The sequence below is a fragment of the Molothrus ater genome, chromosome 13, assembly GCF_012460135.2.
Source record: "Molothrus ater isolate BHLD 08-10-18 breed brown headed cowbird chromosome 13, BPBGC_Mater_1.1, whole genome shotgun sequence".
Classification (NCBI taxonomy): domain Eukaryota; kingdom Metazoa; phylum Chordata; class Aves; order Passeriformes; family Icteridae; genus Molothrus; species Molothrus ater.
This window is the reverse complement of record NC_050490.2, coordinates 11,756,631-11,783,313: the sequence shown is the minus strand read 5'-3', so window position 1 is coordinate 11,783,313 and position 26,683 is coordinate 11,756,631. Positions and strand designations below refer to the sequence as shown.

The window sequence follows — 26,683 nt, the reverse complement described above, 5'->3', positions numbered from 1 at the left end:
ATGGGATAGAATTTGGAAACTACGAGTAATGAAGGGAGTCTTTTAAAGGCCACGGATCGAAAGTTTACCACTGAGAAGCTTACCAGGCTGGTCTGAGGTTCACCAGAAAATTAATAGAGGATCTAGGATTTAATCCAGAAGTCTGACTCACGTTTTCAAATAACTCCCCTGCCCATGTGATACACTCTAAAGAAACTCGCTACTTTCTCTAGTTAACATTTTTTCCTGATTTGTTTGGGCCACAGCATATTCAAACAAGGCACAGCAAGATCTACTCTAAGTAGCAACTCGGTTTGCAGGAAGCTGATTCCCTGCTGAATTTATTCAGGAAGCATCTTCAGCTCTGGCTGCATCAAGATAAAAAGAGGCTCATCTGATGTATTTCTGTACTGTTTTAATTGAAGTGCCCCAAGTACATGGCTTTTGATTTTCCAGTAGGCAGAGATTAGGGGTTTTGACAGCATAACATTAGGGAATAAGTTGGAATAACCTTCTTTTCTAAAATTTGCGATGTATCAGTTGTGATATTAAAGCAAGGTACAATAAAGAGTAAAACACAAGACTTTTCCCAGTTTGAGTGGCTGCATACACAGTTTTTACAAAACCTGCATTGCAGTTACTCTGACAGACCTCCAACAGCAAATAAAATAGAACTGCACATACACCAGCTCAAAACACAATGAGGCTGGGGCACTTTCTCAGACATTTGAGCACACCAGTTCACTAGGCTCAGACATACTTAGATCAACACTGTTTTTAGATTTCTTTTTGGTGAGTTTTGCTCCAGTTTTTGGATACTTGTCCTTGGTATGAATGACCTGGATGTACTGGTCATTGCTGCTGTTCTGCGGATCACTGCTGGATTCAATGGAAATGGAATCAGACTCTGTTAGAGATTGCTCCAGCTTTTGCTTTGATTTTGGTTTCACGCGTGGCTCAGGATAGTTCAGGTGTACTTTCTTGTAAGCATATGGAGGCCTGTCCAGGTCCAGCTCAAAACTGTCATCCCAGGATTTGTAATGCACTCTGCCTAGATCTTTGCTCATTAGAATGTGGCCATCAGCACGATCCCCAATGTAAAACCGTGATGCTGGCCGAAGGTCAGACAGCGAGCGAGGGCGATGGGATCTGTTCATGAATTCTTTCTCAAGTTCTTCTTCATCCTCCTCATCTTCACTGGGATGAGGGGAATACATCTGGTGTGGTGTCCGAACCACGTATCTTCTGACATGGCGTGGATACAACTCAATAATGTCTCCTGCTTCCTCCTTTCTGAAATGTCTTTGGAGTCGGGAGGTAGAACGGAGCGATTTTTTGCGGGACTCATTTTCATTAACCAGAAAATACCTGGTAGCATACGGTCTGCATCCCAAAAATACAGGAGCCCCTGCCCCAAGGGCGTCTGAATTTACCTGCCGAATGGCTTTTCTGAAGAGGGGGTCAGAATGAACATCTTCAGTGTGCTTTTTGAAAGTCACTGGTGTGTAGGGCTTTGTTTTGCACAGCTCACTCGCACTCCTATGAACAACACTTGGGTATCTTTAGGAAGGAAGAAAAAGAGAGGAATACTGATATATACGCTTATCAATCAGCGGAATTGAAACATATAAAAGAATTCACTGCTCTGGAAGTCAAAGACTAGGTTGAAAAAGTGGAGATTATCATATCTCCACTGTTGCAAATTTTTAAATCCATTTTGAGAAACATATCCTAGAAATTAGGAGATATATTTGTTCTTCTCTAGGAAAGGATAACACAATTGTCCTCTCAAGTTATATTCCCTTTCTGTTTTCTTATTGTTCTGAGAATTGTTCTTTATCCACTTGGAAAAAAACTCAACAAATATTTTAAAGCATCCATCTATTGATATGCCAGACTGGTTGTTTTGCAACTAAAGTTGCACAGATATTCTGCAGAGAGTTCCTTCACTCTGTATTTGTTTTGTTCATGGAGATGGTATCCTGCACAAAGTATTTTAGTTATGCGCCTGAGGGCAAGTCTAGTATTTACCTTTGCTTGAGCTGTGTGTAAACTCCATCAGCTACATCATTTCAAAAGGTTTATAATCCCCTCTCTGTTAAGGGAGAGTTAAGGATGTGGTGTCACCAACTCTATCAATAGTACCCGTGAATGAATCTGCTTTTGAAAAATTCCTCTGCTGTCCTACAGCTCCAGACAGTCTGAACGTACAGCTGTTTTGTAAACAGGTATGGCATGGAGCTGCTGGAATAAATACCATTTCAAAACCAAAGCAGTCTTACCTGTTTGTGATATGATCATTTCTTGGTTTCTGTACACTTGACACAGAGGGAGCTGGTGTTAAAGAGGTTGAAGTTGTGGGAGTTGCATTGGCAGGTCTCACAACATCAGTTGTTGGCACACCTTGGGGCACAGACTGGGAAATGGTTTGTATTCTGGTGCCTTTGCTCACAGGAGATTCAAAGTTCAAGACACTGCCATTCTTTCGGGGTGTTGAGGAGCGAGCAGAAGACTCCTGGCTGATAATATCAGTTTCTTGCTCTGGTCTTTTGTCATTAGCATCCAGATTTTGGATTCTGGCTGGAAAACAGAAATTATTATAGGAACTTTCCAGGTCTCTACATTTAGAAACTGTTGTGCAAATTCAGTGGCTTGAATTCCCCCTTCAGTCAGGGACCCAAGGCCAATAAACCCCCCTGTGTTCATAAAAGAGAAAGTGGTGTCATGCTGGGAGACTTGGTGATAAAGGGGTAGATCTTCATACTTCATCTACATCCAAATGCTTTATTAATAGTGGCAATTCTAAAGGTTACAACTTACCTACTGCCATCTGAACCACCTTTTTCTTATCTTCAGTTCTTTCCTAAAATACATTCAGAAGAATGAGAATTTTTAAATTATTATGGATTAGAGAATAAATCCCTGCTCTGTAAGGATGAAAAATACAGGATTTGTTTTATGTTGTGAAAGACTAGAAGTGACTTTAGAGATTTAATTAGGCTCATGCTTTACTGAAGACCCCTCAAACTACATGTAAAAGTGCTTTTCACCATACTTACTGTTTGTATCTTCATTCTCAGTTGATTGTTGGTGAATTTTAATGATCTTGCAATACTTTGTAGGTAGTAGATTAGCATGCTAGAAGTGAAAGGGGTGGTATGAGTCACTTCAGACATTGTTCACAGTTTTTCTTTTGAGGGTTTGTAGGTCAAAATGATGTACAAGTTCAGCTGCTGCTCTGTAGCATTTCCTTGTATTGTAATAATGGATTAAAGCCTTCTTTCAAGCAAACATAGATGAAGGAAATGACACTGAAAACACATTTAACAGCAGTTCTAATTTTCACCTGTGTTTTTTGCAGGTATTTTCATTGCATGTGTAACCTGGGATGCATTTCCAATTGGTTTTATTTGTTTTGGTTTTTTTACTTCTAGACAAATAATTTTGACAGACATTGTTTTGTGGTTTTTTTTTTCCCAGTCCAAGGTTACAGAACAGGGACACCATAGTTACAGCTGAGTTTGCACAACCATACCGATGCAATTTTGTTGGCTGGCTGAAATAACACCTTGTTTACCCTGGCACAGATGAGATCAGATCCTGGCAGATTAGGGCCTGACAAAATGGATTGCAGTGGCTTTCAGACAAAGTCTTGTAGCTAGATCTCATACCAGAAACAATTACATATGCGCTTAGCTGTCAGTTTGAAGCAGTCAAAAGGAATACTTAAATTTGTAAATATTACATGGCTGGGACCTTAGAGGAAAAAGTTACAAGTAAGAAGTGTTGCTTTGGTCTTTCTAATTTGAAAAGCCAGCAGTGGGACAAACTCTGCCTTTGTCTGCAGTTTACACAAGAAGAAAATGGTACAAAGATACAAGCAAAGCAAAATAGAACTTTTCAGAGAAGCAAAGTGAATTTCAAACAGCTCAAAATCAATATTATTTCCCAGCTGTGAACAATTATTTATAACCCAAATAAGAAAAGACTTCCACTGGAGAGTCTGCAGCAAGTTATATTAAATTAACACTTAAGAGCAGACCATCATAATTGATTCATCTTGTTATAAATCTGGATGACAGAGTAGCTTCTTTAAACAACAGGCTGAGCCCTGTTCACTGTCAGAAGCTGAACTAATGACCATGAAGAAATGGAAAATTTATTTCTGAGGAGCTCTTAAGAGGGAAGAGGTTCTTAAACTTCCTGGCACCATCAGCACTGCAAGCCTTGACACAATGCAGTGCTCTAACAAAGTATCCCAGAAGGAGAAATTCCTTTTGGAAGTTTTTTTAACATACTTCCATTCCTGTCTGGTCCATATACCACACATTCAGTGTTGGAACTGTTGTTTCAGTTGTGCTTAATGGAACTACAACAGTGCAATGTTTGTTCCTCAGTATCTACATTTGACTCTCCAGAGATAAGGCCAGTATTAATACAATCAATTTAACCTGCCTACAAAAACCAAAGTACTTACAATAACAGTAGTAGTGCAGGGAGGACAACCACAGGACTGCTGATGTAAGTAATCACTGTGTTGAACCATGTGGGAAAATCATTTTGAATTGTTTCAGAAACAATATCATATATTTTTTCTTGGCCACTATAGGAGATGTGGGAGGAAAAAAAAATTAAGTTGTAAGGAATCCTGAGTATATTTTTAAAGCAGTGTTGCACTAAATAATAAACAAACGTGGAGGGTGCTTGAATGCAGACACAAGACAGTGATGTTTGGGAGATTTCTCAGTGGCACATTATGTAAATAGAAACTAATTAAATTATGTATATAAAGCAAATAAACTCGGAACTTTGACCTATTCACCTTATTAAACTATAAACAATAAAATATTGGTAGCATAAAAGCATTGTCCTCTCAACTTGTTTTGAATTTACATCTGTAATTTGTGTATTATGAATGATACTAAGTTTATTGTAAGAAGGTGAAATAAAATCTTTGCAATTTTCATTGTCCATTATACCTTACCTGAAGGGGCCGCAGCTTAAGGATGGCTTATATCGGGCAATAGCAAAAATTGTTGGTAACATGCACAAGAACAGCATAAACAGCAACATGGCCAAGTAGAAATTATTGGATCTGCAAGAAGGTGTAACATGTTTCAGATTATACTTGTCAGAGAAAACAAGGGACAACATAAAAGGTGCAAGTCAGAATCTACCTATCCAGTCCAAGATAAACATGTCTGAAAGATTAAAATCATTCTGCTATAATTAGAAAGTCTGAACAGAGATGGCTTCAACAGACTCCTAATGATCAAAATTCTATTTGCACTGCTTTCCAGATACCACTGCTGCAGCCAGAGAACTGGTTACTGCACTCTTTGACAAAAGCTGCCCTTACTGCCCAGTCATGTTGGGGGAGAAAAAAAACAACATCACAAGTCAATTAATCTTAAATAAATGTTAGAAATAACTGATTATTAAGAATTAAAGATGACCAAATTTATTTTCATTTTGAAAAAAAACAATTAAAATACTCATCATGATAAAAAGAAAAGAGGAAATGTGTTGTGCAATGCAATGGACAGAAGCAGTTATTGCATAGCTTTTAAAGAGAGAAACATCAAGAAATAGAACTCGCAACAGTTGACACATGTAGGGTATTGTGCTCTGTCAGATTTGTATGGAAATAAAGCATTTCTGTTAGGCCATAATAGCTATCTAGGAACATTCCCTGACATATTTTTTAATTCTTGCACATCTTCAACTACCTTGCTTCACAAACCCTCAGTTTCTCAGTAACTATGTCTTTTTTCCTCAGACCTTTGCTATCAGTGGTAGTGTGAAATTTGATTGTCAGCTTTTAGAGCTAAAATCTCCTGGAACTTTCTTCATATTGATGGAAGATATTTCCATTGCCTGCATTTGATTTTTTTCCTTATCTTTTGTTCTCATTTTGACTCACCGAGATGCTCTGAAAACCTGCTGATGGGGTACATTGCATGTGAGCACAGCCCAGCTCCTCAGGTACATGAGTCCAATCAGCTTGAGTACATTGAATGCTGGTAAGCAAGGTGAAAAGAAAGCTCCCATCCTGGAAAAATCATATCATATCATATCATGGCAGAGCTCAGTGTTGCCAGAAGCCATTTTCATAACAATAGAATAGACTAAAAAAAACCCCAAACCTCACACCAGCTAAACAGATTAATAGCTCACTATTAACAGATGATCTATTTAATTAGGACATTGACATGGTAGTCTTTTATATTAAGAGGTTTCATTTAAATAATCAGATTCACTTAGCAATCAGCCAACAAAGGACAAGAAAAAACACATAAGGACTACATACCAGATCATTCCTTGGTTGTAGACCAAATGCAATACATTCTCTGCAATTTTGAATTCTCCATATTCTGGCTACAAGAAACACAGTGTAAGATGAATACCTTTGTCTTAATCTCATTTTCAGGCCACTTATAAGGCACATTTGACTGAAGCATTTTGCAGATAGTACATGGCCTGAAACATCCAGATCAAATACCAACTGCTGGCAGGCAGTGGGAACACAGCAATCTCTGCAGCAAGGGATTAAACAAATTTATTCCTCTCTAGTTTACTTCACATCTTTAAGGAGAAACAGCCACAGCCTTTCATGCCAACAGCTTCTTGCTAACCAAATATTACCTACTGTAATTTTCTTAGAGGGCTCTGTGGTGTTGGTTACTGTTTCTTGGACCACTATCTACTTTAGGTAAAGATATTACAGCTGCAGAAAAGAGGATGTGGGCGACAACTAAGTGCCCTACGTGTCACCTTAGACTGTGGGAACTGCTCTATGATGTTATTTTGTGAAAACCAAAAATTTTTACATCAGAGCCATGTGAGTAGGCTTGAGAAAAACATTCATCTCAACGTTTATCCTGTACCCTCCAATTTAAACTCAGTATGAGCTGTGCCTTTCCAGATGTGTGCTACTGAGAGAAATTATTCATCTGTGGGAAGACTTTAAGAACATTTAGTACTGAGGGAAGGAGCCTACCAATCTTCAACATCTTAGCTTGATAAAATAAGGATTGTACTTACAAACTTGCTTTCTAGATCCCAGCACCAGCAATCACTCAGATACCGGACACACAGTCCACGGAAAAAATCAATTAGCAGGATGCTTGCGACTGTGAAAATCATGTCGATGATTGAAAGCTTGAGCATCTCCTGAAATACACATTGTTCACACATACTGAGACATTCTGAAAGCAAATGGACTGCATATGGCTCTTTTGCATTTGTAATTGTATTTTTGGCTCAAGCTCAGTATTCTGATAAAATATGAATTGATTATATGAATAATATCCTTTTAAAATTTTCCTCTTTGACTTTTCCCTTACTTGTCTTTGTTCTGTTAAAGAGAATAAATATAATCAAGCTTCCAGGGTGCTTTTTATTGCTTGCAGCAGTAAAATTCTGGTCATGATGGTATCAAACTTTCTTTTTAATGACTTTCTTTTTAGTGTCCAAAAAAATGTATCTAGCTAAACTGAAATGGTTTGTTTTATGTATTGCACCCATTCTTTTATTAAGCTGACTCTTTTAAGACATATTTGCAAAGTGTTTCACCATGAGAAAAATCTTATTATTCAGACAAACCCACAACCCAATGGCATAGGATCATCAAACCATAAAAAATAGTTGTTTCATGCTTATGAAAGAATGTGGTTATCTGATATTTAATTGAGCTTTAAAAATATACAATTAAAATAAGAAAAATTCAGTTCTATACATCTCTAGGCCATTCTGGGAAAAAAAAAAAAAACCCCAAACATTCAAATCCTCTATGTTCTATTAGATTGTGCAGAAAGGATATACAAGACCAGAAATTAATAAACCTCAGAGGGGGTCTTTTCCTCCTGATGTTTAAACAAGACCTTTAATATTCCTCATTCTGGAACAAGAAGCTCAGAAAATCAGAAGCACACTAACATGGTTCTTAATCCAGTGGCCTAGACATGACTGTGACACTGTCAGAGACCACAGTGACATCTGCATTTTTGTGATTAAAATTTCTCTCTGAATGTATTAGAGCCCCTGGAAGTCACAAGCAATGTACCCTTCACATGTAGGGAAGCAAGAGGTGTCATATTAAATCTGCAGATTTTCTGCACCCCAAATGTGGGAACATGGTACTGCCATCCAACTGTCCCCATTCCCATAAACTGATGGGATTTTTAAACCTTTTGTTGTTCTCCCTCCCTCTGAAAAAGTGAAGAGCACTTGATTGTCTAGAGATTTACTGGGGCAGAGACATCTTATACTGTTCAAATGACCAAGAGCGCAGTCTCAACTTGTTTCAGGTCTGCATCTCCATCTCTTGAGGCAGCAATCTGAATCTGAGCACAGTGCATGTTGCTGCTTATATGTCTGTATAGTCTTGTTTCTCTGTAGGGGTCAGAAGGATGCACCCTGTTAAAATAGGTTCCATATCACAGATCTGTACAGATCTGCCTGTGCAGAGCTGAAGACAGAGACCAAACCTGGCAAAAGAACACTTGGACAGCACGAAACATACTGTGGATACTGAACAAAACCCAAAACTTGTATCTGTGGCCATAGCACTTTGCACAGTCTTTACTCTTCCTACATAATCCTTAGCTAATTTCTGGAATTTATACAAAGAAAAGTTCTAAAATTAAACACAGGACAACACAATTTTAATTTTTTGTCAAATGTGAATTAAGTGGAATAAGTTGATGACAATAAAACAATTACATACTTGACCAACATATGTCTCCCAGCACTGATCCTGTGGGTTCTGGGTGTTAAAGGAAATTGTTTGGTTAACCAGTGAGTCTGTCAGGCCTTGGGTGCGATGCTCTTCTGACATGACAAAGCCATTTCTCTTAATTTGTACATTAGGAATGGTTACATTGTCATCCTTAGAAAGAGTGTTTGTTGCCAAGGAGGTGGTAGAATTACTTGCATTGTTGTTCACATCAGAGTCCTGAAATAATAAATGTCCCAAAAGCTAGTTTTTAACTGTTCATAAGTGCAGATGTCTGCATCTTCTACAGCATACACACACACACACATTTTTTCATATATTTCCAAGCAGCAGTTAGGCAACTGTTAAACAGCTGTCAATGGACAGAGTCAGACGGAACACCAGAGGGGGCAGGAATAAAAGCTAATTTAGGTAGGTGGAAATATTTGACCTTTAGTGATGAGGGGGTTTTTTTAATAGTTCAGCAATGCACAGAAATCTATTTATCTCATAATATCAACAATCAAAAAGACCCTATAAGTAGTTGTAAATAAACATTACTATCTAAACTTAACTTTGCAATCCTATCAACCCATAATATTTTAATAAATTTCAAACAAATTTTCATCTAACTTCATATACTTCACAATAAACAGAATTCTGTCTATGAAGTCTACTAGCATTACATGTCAGAAAACATCAAGTTAAACTTACAGTGACACTCATACTGTCCACTTTATCCAGGAGGGCAATGATTAAACTGTAGAGGTTTCCCAGGTATAGGACAAGAACCCTGAAAAGAGAATGAAATACAGATTACCAGCACTGGTAACCATTGACTTCTCATATGTTCTCTGGTTTGGCTGTACTAAAACATGAACCAGAACACACCTCTCCTTTCCTCCTTTTCTCTCTACATATTTTTTTTACACTGAATAATGCCCATACCTGGCAAGCTGGAAGCGAAGGGTGGTCCTTGGATGATACATCTCCAGAGCTGCCACAAGTTCAAAAGCAGAGGGTGCAATCATTGTGATCAGTGACACAACTACACTGACCTGTGGAACAGAAACATGCAGTCTTTGATGATGGTCTTCTGTGGAATCTTGGGCTGACTGAAATACTGCTGAGGCACATGCTTTGGTGATTGCTTTTCTTGGAGGAGATGCTTTAAAGAGTTATTCTTGACATTAGTAATAACAGTAGTTATGATCAAAAATTATAGATTAGAATACCATTCAGGAATCCTTACTCCAGATGTTGTAGCTTCCAAGTTCTACTTTATTAATTGAAATTAAAAGTTATCATGTAGGAAATATGGTGCTAGCATCTTCCTCTGGAATCGGTGAGTGGCTTTTTCATGCCTATTCACTTCCTACTCTTGCTCATTCCTCTGAATGGAAATAGTCACAGAACATGCAGTATCCCCTGATACTGAATCAGTTACTGTTATCAAAATCAATTCCTTTCTAGTCCATCAGCCCAGTGTTTGCTCAGCTCTGTCCCTGGATGTAAAAGTAGATTTCTAAGTGACAGGAGAGATTAAGTTTTTTGCTCATAAAATAGGGACCTGCTAGAACTGCAGTGTCTGTGGAAGGAGCACCTACACCCCACTCTGCCCAGCTCAGCTGCACTAACACCTGGCTGCAGAGCTGAGGGAGTAAGTCCACCAAGGCAGATCCACTTTGCCCACTCATTCCTCATTTCTCTGGGCTCATCTCTGTGCACACTATTGCTACAGAAAGCCCCCAGACAGCAATCCTGCTTCTGACACAGAGGTGGCATAAAGACAGTGTACCTCATTTTTTTCCCAAAGGGTCAATTCCTTCTTGGTGCGCTCCAGCCTTTGGGATCGATCCACGACAAAGTAGATGATGTAAATACTTCCAGCAAGGGACAGAAGCACGAGGATGTTGGCAATAATTCTTAAGCTTATGGTCACTGCCCTAGGAAAAAAATTTATACAGTCTTATGACACCTTGGTAATTTCTAACAGGGTTTGGAAGCACAAGACAAGCAGATTAGCACTGATATCGGCATTGAAACAGTGCTTTGAAAAGTATCTCTTATCTCATATACATACAAGTTTTTGCTTTTCTTCTTTTCCTGCTCTTCCAATATAGCTTCCTTGAAAGAAACACAGCATTACCATTTTAATAATGTTCAGTGAAAATAATGCACATATCTTTCACAGAAATTAAAGTATACTAATAAAAAAACCATCACATCCTGGAGGTGTAGGCAGATAAATACCACGGTCCTCATTGATTGGTAGCACTGATATGTGATATTAAAAACTGAGGGAGATTTCTGAGAAACAATTACACAGTAATCAGATACTTGGGCACTTTCAGCCATCCATGCTTAAGGAAATACAGCAAGAATGTTACTCTTCCAGATTTTTTGGCAGGATGTACCTTTAAAATCTGGGCATCACTAATATAATACAGTACTGTCAAAGGTTATCCTCAGTCATTGAAATAACTAAATATCATAGTAAATTAATATTATTAATTTACCCTTGGCACAATTTGAAGTAATTTTTGTTCAATGATAATGAGAGTACACCAAATTTGGGAAATAAGTTACTTTTGATAAAACCACATATGCTCTTAAATTCTAGATGCAAAATATCTATATTTTTAACACTTTTCTAATATTGAGAGACTTCTAATAAGTGCCTCCATTTGTTATGGAGAGATGAAATAAAGCATAGAATCATCGAATATCTCAGGTTGGAAAGGAGCCATAAAGACCATCGAGTCCAGCTTCCTGATACTCAGAGGAATACTTAAAACTAAACCATTTCACTAAAAAGCATCATCCAGATGCTCCTTGGACTCCAGCAGGCTTGATGCCATGACCACTTCCCTGGGGAGCCTGATTAATAGCTGATAAAATAAAGAAAGAAAGAACAATAAATTGTGTGCAGAAAGTTATAAACCAAAGAGAGAGATATAAAAATTATTATCATGTAAAAAAGCATCTTCTAAAATATGAGCTGTTGTAGATGGATTCCCTGAGGCATAAAACACTTCCTTTGCATAAAAACAATTATACATTCTATAAATTTCTTTATTTTCCTGCCAAATCAATTTGATTCCAACACTCAATGGAATTTCATCACTAGCAGATTTGTTTCTAGTTATCTAACTTCTTGTCACACATACAGGCACATTAAATAAAACTCTCCCAAGGAAGGACACAATGGCCTTGCTGGGATGTCAGCAAATATGATGTGCCTCTAATACCACACAGATGTGATACTAGCCCTCCCCTAGGCAAATAGGTATGCAAATAAATACAAAAAACCAATAGGAAGTGCAAAGGGATGACTGGAAAAACTTACATGGCTTACAGTTTAACAAGTTAATCAACTTGAAATAATTCAAAGGTCAGTTGCTCACCCTGATGCTGTTGACTATGGCTGCAGCTTTGCTCTCTGCAGCCTCAGGGTTTCCTATCAAATAGTCCCAAGCACAGAACAGTCTCCAGCAGAAAGTGTAATTTTCATCAGAGGCACTTGCTAAACTCATTCTTGAGTTCTTTGCCATTCTGTAAAAAAACAACAGGTATTTGACTGCTTCTGGTGTGTGAAGATGGTAATAAAGGAAGACACTGGTTAGGTTAATGGTTTTCAGATGTTTACACATTTAGAACTACCAAAGGTTGCAGAAATTAGTATCACTGTTGGGAGCTTTCTGAAGAACATAAAACAGGGTGAGGTGCAGCTCATGAACTTGACTTTACATTTAGAGAGCAATGACTCACTGTGGAAAAGCATTTAAATATTTACAGTCTTTACAACTGACAAATAAAGCAAATAAATCTTACTAAATGTGGGCTTGCACCTATTTCAGTTTTACAACTTCTAGGTAGGATCCAGCTGAAATATATAATCACTAAGATCACTGTTACAGGAATTAAATCTAGTTTGGCATAACTAGTGATTGTGCACAAGGTCTGTTTGTTTGCTGTACTATTTTGGACCTCAAAATATATATTGCTGTCAAATAGAAACCCAGGGCCATTTTACAGACCTTGGGAAAAAGAAAGAACACCCCTTCTACTCATGTCAGGTGAGCAAGGTGGCAGAATACTGCAAAACATAGGAAATGAAATTAAGATTAATAGCTTATGAAAGAAAGGGCATCTGAAGGGACAATGTTAAAGGGGAGATGTACACAGCTAAGCAAAGGATCACTGAGCTAAGTCAGAAGAAAAGCTGATCCTATCTAGAAATTGCAGATGTGTAGATCAGTGTCAAATATACCAGTGACCCTTGGCACAAACAAGTAGGTAGATTAAAAATAAATGAAAAGGGAAGGTTTGACCTCAAAACTGAGAGCTAGTACAGACAGCACTGAAAACATCCCTGGACTGCACTGTGCCAGATAAATAGGTGTCCAGAAGGGAAGAGAAAGCAAATCAGGAGAGGATAGAGTGACCTTGCCCCTTCTCCAAGCATTGCACATCCCTGGATTTATGGCCAGCTCAGGCAGTCTTGCTCTCTCTGCTAAGTAACTCCTACTCCTTCCCTTCCACAGCAAAGAAATTGAGCTTACATTCCAATGGGATGCCACGTACCCACTAAAGCAATGCAAATGATATTACACCTAGGATGACACTTTTATATTTGTATTTCAATAGAGGGGAATATTAATAATGCTGAAAGCATTATATTTCAAATATAAATTTCTGTCATAAGAATATTTATAACAGAAAAGAGGGGAAAGGACTTCCACGGGTATTGGGCCTTAAACTGCACAAAGACAAAGCTTAGAGATGATCTGTGCTGCCCTTCTTTTAAAGGCTGGGAAATGGAACAGAGAGTGAGGATTACAGCAAGATAAAAGGCAGTCTAGGGTTGAACTCATTCTGCCTCCATGATAATAGCAGAGGTGAATGTGTTAATAGAACTACACAGAATAAATACAGAGGAAGTGGAGTAAATACCATAGCTGATTGCCTGAGCACACAAGTTTATGAATAGTAGTAAATGGGCAGTCTTACTTTTTTAGAAGAATGATGAAGCTGTAAGCAAACACAGCCATTCCAACAAGGAAGTAGGCAAGAGGCAGCCTGTATCCAGCTTTCCCAATCTTCCTGTCCCGGCCATAATAGCCATAAAACAGAACAGAGTACTGGAGGTAGCCCTGCAAAGACCAGAGCCTGTCAGTAAGAGCAGTGACCAACAATTACAACAGAACAGTGACAGCAAAATAACAAGGAGTAGTTTGAGCCTTGCCCCTAGGGACCAGATGGTGTCCAGGTCTTGAGCAGATGCAATGTGCTCCTTGGGAATGGTCTTGCTGAGCGTGCTGCCGAACGGGGCTCCGGCCAGGAGCTGCGGGAGAGAGAGGAGGTCTCAGGACGTGGGGGAAAGAGAGGGAAGGTCTCAGGAGCTCCACGAGCCCATCTGAGCCAGGGCTGCACAGTGGAACCCATCAAGAGCTGCCCACATGGGTGGTGCTCTCAGGGTAGCAAGTGCTGTGTCAGCACTGGGCCAGCTTTAAAAGCCATGCTTTCAAGGTGAGCATTTTTAAATTAAATGCGGCAGTGTTTGATCTCAAAATGATAGTTCAGGATTAAATTTACTTTTCCTTAAAAATTAAAAAGTGAATGTGAATACCTTTTTTTTTTTCTGGTTTACTTTTTATTTGTTCAAGGGATGTTTACTTTTTTATTTTGTGCAGTGAGAATAAAATCAGATATTCCCATGTTTTCAGATAACACTATTAAGCACAGGGTAGGTGAGGCAAAATAATATGTATGAATAATTTAACAAAGTTAACAAATTGCCTTACTCATATGCAAGAACTAAACAAAGTTGTGGCTGTTCAGAACTTGTAGGAAATGCTTTCTAATGGACAATAATCCAGAGTCTGGAGAGGGATGCTTTGTTTTTCTTAGTGTCATTTAAACTTCTCATTAGTGGAAATGACACTAATAGGACTTAAGTGTACTCAACACCCACTACATCTTTTAAGAATGGGTTCTTTTAGTAATCAGATAAAAATATACTCTCTAAAAACTTTAGTACCATGTTGACAAAATACTATCTCTAACACTAATAGAAAAAGTCTGTTGTCCTTTGGCAGAGAAAAACCTCTTCATAGGGGAATTTATTTTAAATAATTCATTTTACAGTGTACATTTCAAACTGATGCATGACTTGAAGTGTGGTGTTTGTTCCATTGAGAAAGGGAAGTTCAACAGTAAGTGCTTCTCTGTAAATATGAACAGTGTGTTCTTACCTCTGGTAGGACTACAAAGGCTCCTGTCATTATGGTAAGGACAATATTGATTCCAAACAGCCATCTCAGGAAGATGAAGTAAGAGGCAACTCCAGATCCAAAATGACCTTAAACCACAAAAAACCATTATGCGACCTGCACAGTCTATAAAAGCTTGTATCATTTATCCATGAAGTACTTGAATAACAGGGCAAAAAGAAAAACCTCTCTTATGGAGGGCATTCAGCAAACTAGAGAATTTTTTTCAGTTTTAGAATCCCAAAGGGACAAAATTGACTTTTTCAAAAGTTACCCCCCAACTAAGACCATCAATGAGAACTGTGCAGTTTCTGAGGCACCAGGAAAAGATGAAGAAGCAAAATTTTAAATAAAGAATTCACTGCTGAAAATATGAATTTAACTCCCTCCCAAATATTTAATTCAGTATATTAAAAAAATACATCAAAAGACTCAGCATTTTAGCAAGTGTTTTACAAATACCATTAAATCTTTATACTTACTCTCAATTTTCTTTATTCTCATTTCCCAAGGAATAAAGATTACCACAAAATTGTATGCAAGTCGAATAAACTTCTTCCAAAGCTGAGAAAAGAGCAGAGAAATATGACACTTCTTCACATAAAAAAAAAACAAAACTAAAAATGAAGTGCTGAGTATTTTTCTCGTGTCTTATCTTTTATCACAAGAATTGCTGCAAACATTGATGACTAAGGTCTTATTAGGAGCATAATGCCTCAAAGGAAATTCTCTTAGAGGAAAAATATGCTTTTTTATTCAACAGCAGCAAATTTAACTACTTTATTCTCAGCTCTATGTTGTGCAGCCAACACAGAAATCCTGTGGTTATATTTTGTAGAGTCTTTATTCAACCTCTATTTTTGCATGGTCAGATGGTCTTCCTGCACTGTACACATGGGGGAGAAAAAGTAAAATCCATCTGTACAAAAGTGAGAGAAGTTTTTGAGTTATTGAGTTAGAGCTATAACTTCACAGTGTCAACGGGAAAAAAAATTGTATTCCAGGCATTATAAAGTACAGCTAGATATTAAAATCTCCCTTATATTTTAGGCATTTTTAATAGCAGTGTCAATATTCTATCATATAATTTGATCTCCTAAAATTAAAGAGGAGTAAATAAAATTTTAAGTACTGAAAATGTAATCAGTCTCTTTGGCCAAAATTAATTAATATTTATGATGATATGGACATGTAATTGCACGAATGGGAACTATTTTAATTGAAGACATTTAGATGTTGGGAACTGCAAGGGAATTGCTGGGATTGCAACTTTCAGTACAGGGTTCACAGAGCTGAGAAAGGACTCAAGCACCTTGTGCCAGCTGCACTACAAATTTATTACAAATAATAATAACAAGATGTCCACAGTGAAGCAAAATTTACTAAAATATCATTTGATAGCTATCATCTCTTTTCCTCCTACTGTGTAGTTGAATGGATAATTTACACTCTTAGAACGCAGAGTATGGGCATCTGGCTTTAACAGGGGGGAAAAAAAAATCCAAAAAACAGCTACAAAGAAAATGTAAAATAATTGAGTTGAAAAAAGAAAATGGCTTTCAGTGCCAAGATAGTAAAAATGTATTTTAACTTCAATTTTCATAAATAATGTCATGAGTGGACTGTCCAATCATGAACACCATATATTTTGCAAATTTAAAAATCTTATGTAAATACACCTAGTAGCTGCATTTTGTACTTAGCACATGTTCAACCACTGAGTTCCTAATTTTGATGATGTAGTGCTTGTTTTGCTGTGCTACAGTTTTTGTCTCCTTGGTCACCATGTTATTCTGTAAGAAAATATGTGGGGAAAAAAAATCTCTTCCAGTTTAAAAAAAAACAACAACAACAAAAAAAACCCCACACCAAAAAAGGCAGCTTATTCTGTTGCTGTTGCTGAATTTAGCCCTAATGTAAAGACTATTCCTCTAATTTGTGCTAGGATAAAAGAATACAGATCCCTACACATAATGAGTGCTACTAATTAACTGCTGAATTACATCCCTGTGCTGAATGTCTTCAAGCAAATACAACAGAGGCAATTAGATTGGACATAAACTTTTATTCACTGTGAACTCTAAGATAAAGGCTTTTGTGTTTGTATAGGAAGAATTATATGAGCAAGCACCGAGCCCAATCTCTGATTTACTGATATTCTGATTTAGCACTTTCTTTCTAGCTAAAGTCCAAATTCCACTCATATCAAAGGCAAAAAATAGTGTTTATTTTACCTGCATTTTTACTTCACTGCATTTGCCACACATGCAAAGGCAGAACAAGGAAAACTTGCTCTTTCAACATTGGAAAGGGCCTCTGGGGGCCAGCATCTCAGAGCACCAGATAGCTGTGCAGCTCTTCACTTGTTCACATGAATAAAACGCACGGCGTTCTATTGGCCTAACCCTGCCTTTTTGAATTAAGATAAATTAGTAATTAAAAGTCTACTTGTTATGATGACAAAAGTATTCTTGACTGCTTAGATGACTAAAGAATTCTTCTCTTGGTTGCTTATTAAATACAATTTCCTGCATATTATAAATTTGCAGAAACTCAGGCCAGTGTCTATTTTCAGTGGTGTAAATAGATTTGCTAAGATTTGATTCAAATTGTCTGAGTATAATGCAAGAAAAACCCCTTCGTTAATAATGTATTTAACATAAGCTATTGTAGGATTGTTTTCCAAACTAAAAGCTAGACACATTTTTCATACTAAGCTATTGAACTGTGGCCCCAGTTTGTTGAAATTGCTCTTCAGAGGATACTGCATGATGTTTGTTGTTATCCCTTTCACATCACCCCCTCTAACAGGCATCAATATTTGTAGGCTGTCTGAAAAGAAAGCTTATACTGCATTACCAGAAGGATATTCATCCCTCAACACATGAAATTAGTCTGCAAAAATGTAATTACTAAAATTACAATGGAAAAGAGAAGAAGAAAAAAAAATAAAGAAGCTTCTAACTGCTTTTTTCTCCCTCTACAGTCCCGAGCTGAAGTATCAGGAGTGCAGAGCAAACACACACTTCTCTGAAGCAGAACTGCAAGTGGCTATTGGTGGGAAGCAGAAATTTCAGAGGTTTGAGACCAAGCAGCCTTACCTCTGCCCCAGCAGCCTGGTACCCTCTCGTTCTGGTGAGCCTCCCCTCGTACTTGAGCACGATCTCCTTGGCCTGCCTGTGTGAGAGGGGGAGGTCAGTCTCTCCATGATCCATTGCTCACATCTCTCCTTCTGCACAAGCAGCATCTACCAGAGGACTCCAGTGCTCTGAAATACAGCCATGGGCTGTCCCACCATCAGCCCCCAACCCAGGCAATGCTCTTTTTCTCTGACTATTGAGCTTTTTACTGATCGTTTAAAAGCACTTAGACTTTTGTCTGAGAGAACTCGGCATTCAAGAGTTTGACTGCAGGGAGAGCTTTCTGTTCCTCTACTTTATTTCTCTGTCCTTTTGTTTCAAAGTCTTGCTTTAAAATGGTAGAACCCAAATGAGTAAAATAGCAAGATCCCCTTTACAGTTTGGCAATTTCCTGTGGATACTGGCACCTCTTGTGCAGGTATGGTCCTGTGAGAGGTACATACATGTTCATCTGGTCATACACAGTCTTTGACCCCAGCAGAAGGTGGATTGGGACCACCAAGATCTGATTAAAAGGAACAGGAAAACGGGAAGTTACAGGCTCTGCCTAAGAGAGAAAAACCTCTCTTTGCTTCCCAGATAACACACAGGCTCTTGGTAGGGTAGGGATTCCTCATGGCTGCATTGCCATCTGAGCACCATACGGGGTTTGGAGAGAAAATGCCAGATGAAAAGGGCAAAAAAACCCCCAAGCATCACACTGATCATGAGGTGAAAGACCTGTCACAGTTTAGACAGGTGGCCCGAAGAGTTAGTCACATGCTCTTTCATTGGAAATCTGGAATTATATTAATTGAAATCCTAAACTGTGAAACATGTTTTTACTACACTGACCATGTTTTTTAAACTTACAAGTGTCCAGTATTTGCTGCATTTACAATATGCTCTCTGAAGCTATGACGAGCTTCTGTTCTAATACCATGTAATGACCTTAAAAAGGCAGGCTGGTTCTCCTTTTTGGGACACAGTGAAACAATTTACCTTAAAAACATATTATGGAGCATTACCAACAGCCTTCCTTGAGACCACTGAACAGCTGACAGTCTCTTTTAGTAGTTAATAGTCAAAGCATGATTTCTTGCTATCTTTTGTGCTGTGACTTTCTAAAGGGAGCCACAGGCATGCACCAGAGACACCTTCACTTACAGACTGTCCACCCAGAGGCTGCTGTGTTCAGCCAGCCCTCAGATCTTCCCAGAGCATCCTCATGGAACATTTTCCTAGCAGCTCTAAATCATTCCTGTGCTCCCTCCCGAGGCTGGAAGCACTGTGACAGTCAGTGAGCCTGAAAAGCTCTGCACAGGCACCTTTACCTGAGCGCCCTCAGCTTCTGCCTCATGGGCCACGGCCGGCAGCGGATGTTGGACATAATCTCCTTCTGGTACTGGATGTTCTGAAAGATCTGCTCTGGGTCATGGCTCTCAGCCTTCTCTTCACCAGCATCGTCTTCTGAGTTGCTGGCAGCCCAGCACACACCCCACAAAAGCAAAAAGGAGACAAGTTATTGCTGTGGGATTCCCAGCAAAGCGCAGATTCGCGCAGGATCCAACCTCTTAGAGCATTGTAGGAACGAGGGAACTCACACGACCTTGTTGTTTGAAAGTTGATTAATAATTTGGGTGGTTTCTCCATCTCCAGGACATACCTCTTTCCCTCCCCACTACTTGCTGGTCAGTCATAAATTTTCCCCACTCCTGACCATGAATCCCAGCCTTCCTTATTCAAGCATTTCCAGCCATTCAGCTTGTACATCATGCTAACAAGACTCTCTGTATATTTTTCTGGAACACAGTGCTGTCTAAACATTTCCAGAAAGAGCAGATAACATTAATTTATTAATCATACCCATTATTTTTATTTCAATAATGATAAATAATGATTATTGTTAGAATGAGGGGAGCAGGTGATTGAGTCATGGTCAACATTTAATCCTGTTCCTTGCTGAGGGGTACAGGGGTGTGGACCCCACATACCAAGAATTACTTGTCCCTGTGAAAAGATTCCTGTGCTTTGATGCAGATTTCTGTCGATGATTATTCAATCATCTTTTCTGATGCTGTCACCACATTTGCTAAGTTACAGCTCTTGCAGTTCCCTGTTGGTCTATGAAACAGCAGTAATATTCATTCTTACAGAGGCTTAGGTCTAAAAGTCTGTAGTGACTGTTTCTCCCTGAATGACACAAAGGGATCTGAAGTACTGCAGCAACCACCAGCCAGGAACCTTCCCAATTGTATGGCTATGTACTTGCTGGGAAATTTTAATCACTTAGAAATAAATCATAACCTAAAACATGCCATGGAATAGTATTTGGGGGACATAATTCATCAGACCACTAATCTGTTAGTCTGCAGTCCTGTCCCTTCAGTCACAGGGGACATTCAAGGGAAATTTATAGTTACACAGGAAAAGAATAAGAGACTCCTTACCACGCTATACCCTGAACTCTTTGGAGTTACTTTGCTTTACTTACTGTGTTTATGTTTCAGTATGAAATGTGTCTTTGACAAAATAAAGAAAAACAAAGAGGTTTGAAATACATCTTAAAATACAGAGAAGGATTTTTTTCATGCTCATTTCCATGCTACCACACTGTTACTCAAACCAGACTACCTTCCCCAGCCTGACACACACTCTGTCTGCATGGAAGTGAAAAGACAAGCTCCCACTGCTGTGCTGGACAAAGCAGACTGTCCCTTGAGGAGAGGATGGGTCCCTTACCTGTGGGGAGGCTCCTGGTAGGTGTAGATGCCAGTTTGCCGCTTCACCGTGCGCTGCTTCTTGCAGGACTTGGCAGCTCTGGGTGCAGGGGAGCCTGGAGCTGCTGCCATGGAGCCAGCTGGGACTCTGCAGGGCTGGAGGCAGCCTGCAGCTCGCTGGGCAGGCGTCTCAGCAGCAGCCAAATGTTATTAAGCAGAGAGCAGCGAGCCCTGTGGAGCAGAGGATCATTGCCCGGTGCTCCAGCCTGGAGAAGCTGCTGCTGCCTGGCAGTGCCTTAAAGCCACAGCACACTGCAGCCCCACCACTGCCCCTCCAAGGCCAGATCAAGGTGGGAAGCAGAGTTCAAAGAAAGCCCAGCTTAATTCACAGCCAAATTTGCCTTGTTGTGGATGAGGGACGTGCCTCTGAGTGCCCCCAGAGCACCGCGCTGGCTCTGGGTGGTGTTTCCAACACTGGAGGTGCTGTTGATGTTTCTGCTTCCTGTGCTTGACACAAGGTTCTTGCTCGGGAAAAGCAAGATGGTTTGTGTTTGGGCCTTTAGCAACAGAGAACCATGCAATGTCATTGCCCCACAGGGCTTCCAGTTTTAGTGGTGGAGAGTCCCCTCACACCCTTTCTATGGTCAGCATTGACACAACTTCTGTCAGCATCTTTGTGATGCTGGCCTTGGTTGCCAGGATAGAATAAACTGCTCCACATTCTGCTGGGGCCAGGAAAGTGAATTTTTAGTGCTTTTCTCCATCATAGAAGTTACAGATATTCTGGTGCCATTATTAAAACACAGCAAAACAGACCAAAAATACAATATATTAATAGTTCCTGCAGCCATAATTTGATGCTCAGAAAGTGGGTGTGAAAGGAAGAGTTTGAAGAGAGTTTTTACTTGTTCCTAACTTGGTATTTTCTCTCCTTAATAGTTCTGCACACAGTGCAGCAACAATTTTGATTGCATAAATCAATGGTCTGTTGTAGTTAACTTTCGCTTGCAGCGTCCGACAAAAAGAACATTTAGTTCTTGCTTCTAAATTTCCTGTAGAGAATAGCACAGGCTGCTTTTTCTCTCCATCCTGAATTAATCTAAAATACTGCCACTTGCTGAAAAGTTTTACTTTTTTACTGTCTATTGTCCTAGACTTATTCAGTTAAATAACTGAAGGGCTAAGTGGTCACAAGCCTTATCTTTTGTTACAGTATTGAAAGAGCAAATTCATTTGGTGTAATTCACTGAATTTCTGAGATGACAAGTAAGGACCAGATAAATATGAGTCTGCATTTCCAAAATGTATCTCACAATAAAGCCTAGAGTTTTCTTGCTGGGTGAAGCTTCCCTCAAAATCTGGGAATCCATTAGCACAAATCAGAATGGTAAAAAAATGCCTCAATTCAGAGTTCAGCTGTATTCTGCACCACAGAATGTGTCATATGCATGACTATTGAAGCCTGCTGAAACCCACTTACTGTGTGGGGCTTTTTCTGTCAACTGAACTCTCTAGTCCCAGCTTCACTCTGAGCATCTCTTGCACCCACCTCTTTTAGCCCAAACAGAGACTAAAGTCTCTGGACTCCAGTTTGCAGCTTACCATGGATGCATCACAGAGAAATCTACTTTTTTCTGTACTGTGATTTTTTTTTTCCATTTGAAGTCTGCAGAACAAAGGCTGTTAGAGCTTTGACATCTCAGTCTTTCTGTACCATTCCTAAATCCACAAACCTCTGAATGGCTTTCCTATTTGGCTTCCAGTTTATATGACAAAAAACCCCATAGCACTACCCTCTCTCTGTCAGACCATTCATCAAGTGAAAGCAAACAGCCAAAAGGAATAGATATCAGCCCAGAAGCACATCTCTATTAGAAGTCTTATCACCTCTTCCTAGCTGGAAAAACAAAAGAACTATTCTGGATTCCAGGAACGCCCTTTAGTGCTTTGATGCTCACAGAACTGCAAACACACCCACATCACCACTTTTTCTGACATGCCACAAGATATATATTTTCAATTATATAATTAAAAGCAGGAATATGTTAGTTCAAATGTCCTTCCTTGGCTGTAGTTGTTTTCCTTTGCATCTCAGCCAGTGGCACTGGGGGCAGGTTCTGCTGCCTTAGCTCATGAGGATGAGTGCCAGGCCACTCTACCACAGTCCATCAGCTCCCTGCTTATTCCAGCTATGTGCATAAATGTTAATCTCATGTTGCAGATAAACACTCAGCCAAATGCCCCAAAAGGCAGGTTTTGACACAGTAACAGCCTCAATTCCCCTGAAGACATAAGCTAGACCTCCAGACTCTGCAGGAGAGAAACACAGATATCTCTCATTCTGTACTACCATTCCTGCCTCATAGTTTTCCCCTGAGATTTTAGATGTTCTACTTTTCATCTGAAGGAACCACAGTGGAGAGATCAAAATCTAACATCATCTATAGTTCCTAGAGATATTTCACAAATAAAGCTGTATCCTTCCATGTCATGGTGTTACAGCACTACCAAACCCATTAAAACACTAACATTGCTGATTTACATGGATTTAATTGGCTAGTGTATGTTAATGTGTCAACGAGGCAGACAAATTTTGTTCCCCTTTGTTAGAAGAAAGCTGAGAGTCTAAAAAAAACAAAGGGACAATTTAATGCTGACATTTATACAGCTCTAATAGTGCCAGTGCTTGAGGCACATACATCATGAGAAGTTACTACCAAACACTAAAAGCACAATGAGCAGCAAGAGACTTATGAATTCCAAGCCCATCTGAGAGAAGGATGCAGGGAAAATGGAAAACAGGCTCCAAGGGCTTAGCCTTGAAGTTGGCAATATCCTCTGTTGTCCATGGTCCCTGGAACAGCCTCTCAAGAATTCAAGTTTTAACTCAGACCACAAAGAGGGTTTTGGTTTTGCTTTTCAACTCAGCCAGCAGTTCAGCAACCAGAACACCCAGCTGCCCATTTCAATCTGCTCTATTGAATCCAGAAACCTGCTTGGGTTTGTTTTAGTCTGAGTGAATACTACAGGGGTTACAGATTTGATTTCAATTGCTACTAACAGGATGTAAAACAGGACATTAGCCTTTTACTGCAAAACTTTCAGCTCTCTGTGTGTAATAGGAAGACTCACATTTGATCCATAGGATCATTTTGCATTTTCAAGTGCTTACCCAGGAAAGAGCTGGGCTGGTGAACTCTGCTTACTGACAATTCAAGGAAACAGTGGGCTTTATTCTTTCCCATATGCTCTATTCCCATCGAGGTAGAGTTTAAATTTTACCCATCATTCCAGCACTGCAGTTCAACTCAGGACCTTTTCAAAATCTCTCTGCTTGGGAGATTCAGAACATTCCTGACATCAATTTCAAGGTAAAAAATTAAGAAAGGGACAAGTTTTCCAATCATCTTTGTAAGAAAAAGAGAATATTATCCCTCCACATCCTCAAGTACAGAAAACCAAGGGGGGGAAAAGCATTTGGAAACATTGACCAAGACAGCTTTTTAAGTGAAGTAATTATCAGTAGTGCTGAAAACATTCACAGACCCCAGTGATAGGTAACGATACTGTAGAGCATCCAGGTTTGTGTGAAAACATTGAAGCTCCTCATAGCTAGAGGACCTTGACTTGTAGAGCTGAAAAAACTAAGACCAAAAGTCAGACTTCACTTAGACTTCAAAGACAAACATGTAATTCTCAAATTGCAATCTCAGTTCACCTGTTTAGTCCCGAGATATGCAGCTGGACATAAGAGCAGTTATGGGATTTCCAGGGTAACAGTGCCAAAGCCATTGCTTTCACTTACTGAGAATAAAATTGATCTACTGAGCTCTGGTAAATCATTCTCTCCTCCTAAGATTGTTTGGACAGCCTAATTTCATACAGTAGGTTCTGCTCTTCAATTTCAGCATGTTCATAACTCTTGCTGACATTTATCACACTTGGATCAAGGGGAATGCTGCCATTGTAGTTCAATTTTCTTTGTGAATTCACATCCCACATAAAAAAATATTCCATTTAAAAAGCTCCTCCTGTGCAGTTAACTGATCTTACAGCACCATGAGATGACTATTTTTATTCTTGGATGAGTTTCATGACTATTAAAATATACATTTCTGTGACAGTACAACTCAAAAGAAAATATATTGAAATCAGGAAATTTTCAGGAGTGTTTTAGAGAACAGTGCTAAGACAGAGGGTAAGGAAGAAAACCAGGGGAAGAAAAGGGGCTGAAGACAAACAGAAACAGCCCCATGCCAAGCCAAACACCCAAGGAAGGGCAGAACAGGCATTAAAGCTTTTACAGCCAGTTCAGCTGATGCCTTGGCTTCATGCCTGGCTCACTGCCCCTGGGACTTGTGACTCGTACTTTCAGGTGGCAAAAAAGCAATTGGATGCCATCAGAAAACTGATTTTTCAACAATAATACATGATCTGCAGCTTCTTCTGCTATGAGGAAATCAGTATTTTCTTAGCCTAATGATGAAATCAGTATTTTCTTTGCCAGCGGTCTGACGTGCATCCCACGGACGTGTGCATTTCACCAGAGACCTTTTTGAAAGCCCTGTAACCAAATTATTTTCCAGACTTGCGTGAGTCCTTACAAGCCAGACATAGGAGTCAGTGAAAAAGAAGATAATTTTAGACTATTTAATAAATCAATTAAAAAAAAAAAAAAAAGAAGAAATTTCTCATTTTAGAAGAGGAGAGGAAAAATTCCAGGAACTGGCAATGGCAGAAAGTAAGTGAATAGCCAGGACTTTCCAGAGTGGTGATATTTGGGACAACCTTGTTAGTCAAAAGCCTGGAAGAGGTGGGATGTATCTGGAGCAGACAGCCATAAAAACCTATTTTTGGTTTCCTTGGGTTTTGTAACATCCATTCAATTTCCCAGGCTAGAATCCCACCCTAATTTTAAAGGGTTTGGCATTGGAATACTAATACTAATACTACATTTATTGGCTAACATCTTTACAAAGGAGATGTTCATAAAAAATAGGCAAGGAAATTCAAATAAGCCTAATTCACTGCATAAAGAATGTTAGTAATTCTATTAAAACCTAGGAGGTTGTTTAGGTACACAATACTTAACTCATTAGCAAACAGTAATCATCATTTGTCCAAGGAAAAAAACACAAATGCAGCTCCTCAAATTACTGTCTGCAAAGAGATGAGCTTATTCCTCTTGCTCTCCAGGATATTGCATCAACACCGTGCTTGGGAAAGCTGGGAGTACCAGGTTGTGGATACATGATCACCTGAATTCAGCACCTAACACATCAGTTAAAAAAAAAGATCTAGAAATAGATCAAGAAACTATGAGGGAAAAACTCTGAAAGGGTAAAAAAACATAAAGAAAAGACTCGGAGACCTCAAAATATTACACCTTTGCAGAAAATTACTTTAAATATTCTTCACAAAAAAAGTGTGCTCTAAATACTGCAATAACTCAATGCAATAAAATTGGTCATTTCTTCTTACCCTACCCCAAAGACACACCTCAGAAGCTTAAAAAATGATGTTCAGACTGATGTTTATTAAAAGTAGGCAAAATGTTATTAATTTTATGCAGTCTCAGAAGCACTGTGCTGCCTGAGCTTACTGAATATCAGATGACCTTGAAAGTGCCTGAGTCATGGGCAGTTCAAGCTGCAGCCTAAACAACCATCCTAAATCTTATACATCATCACCTACTCATTATCTGGGCTTTGTACTTTCCTACCACTGAGGGATTTTCACATAAATTATACAGGAAATGAAGCAAAATGCAATTACATTCTCCAACAGCTCCAAGGCAGATAGATAGCAAAGGCATGCAGCACAGTTCAAGAGTCAGCTTTCAACAAATGTCACCTATTAGGAGGAATCTAAATG

At 39.1% G+C, this 26,683-nt stretch overlaps 1 protein-coding gene across 1 annotated transcript; it reads right to left on the bottom strand.

The window, feature by feature from the left end:
* Window positions 1-377: 377 nt before the first annotated feature.
* TMC3 (transmembrane channel like 3) lies at window positions 378-22,253 on the bottom strand. Its single transcript, XM_036389623.2, has 22 exons — window positions 20,832-22,253; window positions 19,424-19,567; window positions 18,072-18,147; window positions 15,453-15,534; window positions 14,953-15,059; window positions 13,944-14,042; window positions 13,709-13,851; window positions 12,103-12,250; window positions 10,779-10,822; window positions 10,494-10,641; window positions 9,644-9,753; window positions 9,410-9,488; window positions 8,708-8,935; window positions 7,024-7,152; window positions 6,290-6,357; window positions 5,903-6,031; window positions 4,964-5,074; window positions 4,457-4,582; window positions 3,039-3,117; window positions 2,800-2,842; window positions 2,262-2,559; window positions 378-1,539 (listed from the first exon to the last, which is right to left on the bottom strand). Exons 1-22 carry the CDS (start codon window positions 20,939-20,941, stop codon window positions 699-701), a joined length of 3,342 nt encoding a protein of 1,113 aa, XP_036245516.1. The 5' UTR covers window positions 20,942-22,253; the 3' UTR covers window positions 378-698.
* Window positions 22,254-26,683: the final 4,430 nt, after the last annotated feature.

Coding starts and splice junctions, on each gene's coding strand:
- TMC3 (XM_036389623.2), bottom strand. CDS start 20,941: ATGGCAGCAGCTCCAGGCTCCCCTGCACCCAGAGCTGCCAAGTCCTGC. Junction 19,568..20,831: donor TACCAGGAGCCTCCCCACAG/GTAAGGGACCCA, acceptor CTGGGCTGCCAG/CAACTCAGAAGACGATGCTG. Junction 4,583..4,963: donor TTAAGCTGCGGCCCCTTCAG/GTAAGGTATAAT, acceptor CATCTCCTATAG/TGGCCAAGAAAAAATATATG.